At 51.4% G+C, this 3,608-nt stretch overlaps 1 protein-coding gene across 1 annotated transcript; it reads right to left on the minus strand.

Moving 5' to 3' along the window:
• Positions 1-1,142: 1,142 nt before the first annotated feature.
• Positions 1,143-2,944, minus strand: LOC123074822 (homocysteine S-methyltransferase 4). The gene is made up of 6 exons (XM_044497564.1): positions 2,595-2,944; positions 2,259-2,497; positions 2,033-2,162; positions 1,749-1,952; positions 1,585-1,656; positions 1,143-1,486 (listed from the first exon to the last, which is right to left on the minus strand). The coding sequence occupies exons 1-6, from the start codon at positions 2,823-2,825 to the stop codon at positions 1,280-1,282; spliced, it is 1,083 nt and encodes a 360-aa protein (XP_044353499.1). The 5' UTR covers positions 2,826-2,944; the 3' UTR covers positions 1,143-1,279.
• Between the last annotated feature and the right edge of the window lie 664 nt (positions 2,945-3,608).

Consider the following 3,608-nt stretch of genomic DNA (forward strand, 5'->3'; position numbering starts at 1 on the left):
TATCTATCTAAAAAAAAACACTTCCATCTTCTTAAAGAATTTTTTTCTAGAAAAACAGCTCACTAGCAACTGCCACTTGGAATAGCTGAAAGGCCTCCTTTCCTTCCCACTAAATGGGTTTGATTCTCTTCTAAATTCTCTCCAGCCCCTTTCCTTACCCACTTAATGGGTTTGATTCTCTTCTATATTCTCTCCAACCAAACAAGTTGCATATAGACACAACCAAAAAAAAAAGTTGCATATAGAGTATAGACACGTCGGCCTCAGAGAGGCATGCAGGGACCCGAGATGTACTCCTCTGCATATTGGAAACGATTTATTTTTCGAATTAACATCAACGTGTAAGCATTCCACCTCACAATGCGATAAGGCCTACGTACCTCAACATATAATTATACATGATAAAGATCCACCTTAATATTTTTCATTCACTTATTTTACTTGTATTTGATAAATACGTACTTTACAACTACACATAATCAAATTCTATCTCTGTGTTAAAATATAAAATGTTTTTAGACTGAACTAACCTACAAAACATCTTATATTTTAATAAGAAGGAAATATAATAAATATGCGAAGTAATAAGTCATATATGTTCCAAATTTTGGTATTTTTCGTTCAATTATTCTACTTGTTTTAAAAAAAATTACACTATACATAATCAAATATAATACTTTCTTCTTTCCTAAGTATACTCTTTTTAGAGATTTCAATAAGAGAGTACATACGAAGCAAATGAGTGAATCTATACTTAAAAACATCCATTTGTAGTTTGTATTGAAATCTCAAAAAAGACTCTTAATTCTCATGTTGTCATCAGATTTCATCAACCAATTCCCTATTTCCCATAACAATAAAGCTGAGTATCTTGTAGTTTCATTGATGCACGATTGCTGACCCGACCCCCACTTGGTGATCTGCACTGCACTGTAAAGGATCTCAACCCCTCTCAAACTATCCCCCACTTGTCATCTGCACTGCACTGTAGAGGATCTCAACCCCTCTCAAACTATCCTCTAGTTTCACTGATGCACGGTTGCCGAGTATTACAACCACCTCGCAGACTCAAAGCACCGCCAAAATACGCAGCCAAAACAAGCTAGACCGCAACACCGCAGAGATACGACTAAAACTAGAAAGATCAAAGAACCAAGCTTCGTCATAACAGAAAGAGCCACGAGAACGATTTACATCACAACAGGGCCATGAGAACGAAGATTTACATAAACCTCTACGCCAGCATCGCGGTCGATGTAGAAAGGGTGACCTATAGGCCCTACAGGACGGCCACCGCAGGGTAGTCGTCGTCGGCATCGGCGTCGGAGGCAGCATCCGCCTCTCGCAGCGCCCGCGCGATGGCCCTCACCGTCGCCGGGCCCGTCCTGCAGCACCCTCCCACGAGGGAGGCGCCCGCCTGCCTCCACTTGCCGACGCACGACACGAAGTCCGTCCCCGCCGCACCACCGCCAGCAGCAGCCGAGTCCTGCAACGCACGTACCAACGAACGGTCCGTGATGCAACGCAAACCGACATGATCGAGGACATTTATCTGCAGCTGTTGCCAAGAGACAGAGAACTCACCACCCACTCCTTGGTCTCGGCCACGTACGTCTCCCCGGTGTTGGGGTACACCACGATCGGCTTGCTCGCCACCTGCAAGTGTAGAACAAGTGCACACGATTAAGTTGGCAGTACACGTGAACTAGTAGTATGCAGCGTGAGACTCAGCCGCGCGTATTCACCACCTTGCTAATGGAGATGACGAGTCCATGGATTAGCCTGGGAGCCGTGCAATTTATCCCGACGGCGGCCACCCTCCTGCAGGAGTCGGCGATGGCGGCGCACTCGGTGATGGGGTCACCGCTCGCCGCGTTAGCTCCGTCCTTGGAGGTGAAGGAGAACCAGGCGGGAATACTGATGTCGTTCTCCTCCAGCAGCTCAGCGTAAGCCTGCGGTTGTGCAGCAAGGAGTTGATCAGTTCATCACGGAGTGCTCACAGTTAGTGACTACAACTATTGAGCGTGCGTGCCTGTGCTTCCAGCTTATTTGGGATGGTCTCGAAGGCGATGAGATCCGGCCCTGCGTCCGCCAGCACCTGGAGCCGCCTCCTGTGGAAATTCTTCAGCGCTTCCTTGGTGACGGATCTGCCGTAGTCCCCGCTACGTGCACACATACATAAACATCAGTTAACTGATCGAATTAAATCATGTCCAGAAGAAGATGAATGGGCGGTGTCTGATGGGATTGATCGGTACGTGTACTCGGAGCCGTCCGCGAGGTACGCCCCGTAGCTCCCGACGGAGGCCGCCACCAGCACGGGCCGGCGCGCTCTGGACGCCACGCCGTCGTACTCATCGCGCGCGGCGTAGGGGCCTTTCGACCGGCCTTCCACGAATATGGCGCGCGCCTCCTGCGCGATCTGGACGCTCCGCCGGAGCAGCGCCTCGCCCTGCTCCCTCGACACGCCTCGTGACTGGAACCCCTGCAGCGTGGCCTGCCACCCCGCGCGCGCACGCAAGCACCGCGTCATCGTGCTGCAAGCAGAGCATTTGCTTGGACGGGGAACGGAGGAAACGTGGGCATGTACGTACCTGGTAGGAGGCCGTGGTTATGATGTTGGCGCCCGCGTCGAGGTAGTCGAGATGGACCTTGCGGATGAGGTGGGGAGCGGAGACGAGGCACCGGGCGCTCCAGAGCTCGTCCTGCAGGTCCGCGCCGTGCGCCTCCAGCTCCGTGCCCAGGGCCCCGTCGACCACCAACCACCCGCCCGCTTCCCGCAGCCACCGCCGCAGCGCGTCGTCGTGTCCGTCGCCGCGCCCCATGGCAGCCGGCCGATGTCGTTCAGCGCCTAGCTAGCACGCAAGCCGAGCACATATACGAGAACGCAGGATATCGACAAGGGGACAAGTTTGAGGGAGTAGTAGTGCGCCGAGATGAGATGACGATCGATCGCGGTGGAGTTTTTAAGACTGGGTCCGGACGGCCCTGGCGCCGCCTAGAGGTCTTGGGCTGCGGCACGTAGTATGCTGCAGCGGCGGCCGGGACAGCACGCGGCCACCGCTCAAAGCAGCCACGCCGATAGGCTGGAAGATACGTGTCGCTGTAACTGTTTCACGTCGTACATGCGCGCGGCCTGCGGTGTCGTAGCGCGCGTGCGCCGCGCGGTTCACCCAGCCGGCAGTCTAACAGCGTGGCCGGGAATGCGGCGGCTCAGCAGAATAGGCCTCGCGGCGTTTCTTTTCCCGCTTGCATGGGTACACGTGGGGTTGCAACGCACCTACGTTTCTGCACTGAATTAACGAAAATTGTTTTATTATTTTTGACAAAGTCAACACTGAGAACCATTTGATCTGGATATTGAGATTTGTGCAAATGCTACAAAGAGAAAGAATCTTTCTCAGACAGGTGTGAATGTTAACTGAAAAAATAGTTTTGTTTTTAGAATTATAGTCACTCTTAATGAACAGCTCCGGTCGGTCTGAAAAAAGTGCTGGCCTTGCAAGATCAGAGAGGAGATTGGCCTGTTTTTGCAAAAATTAGAACTACGAACCCTCTTTTTCTGTGGCAAAAACCTCTTTGAACTGAAAGAAGCATAACTAGCAATC

The sequence above is a fragment of the Triticum aestivum genome, chromosome 3D (genome assembly GCF_018294505.1).
Source record: "Triticum aestivum cultivar Chinese Spring chromosome 3D, IWGSC CS RefSeq v2.1, whole genome shotgun sequence".
In the NCBI taxonomy this organism is placed as follows: Eukaryota; Viridiplantae; Streptophyta; class Magnoliopsida; order Poales; family Poaceae; genus Triticum; species Triticum aestivum.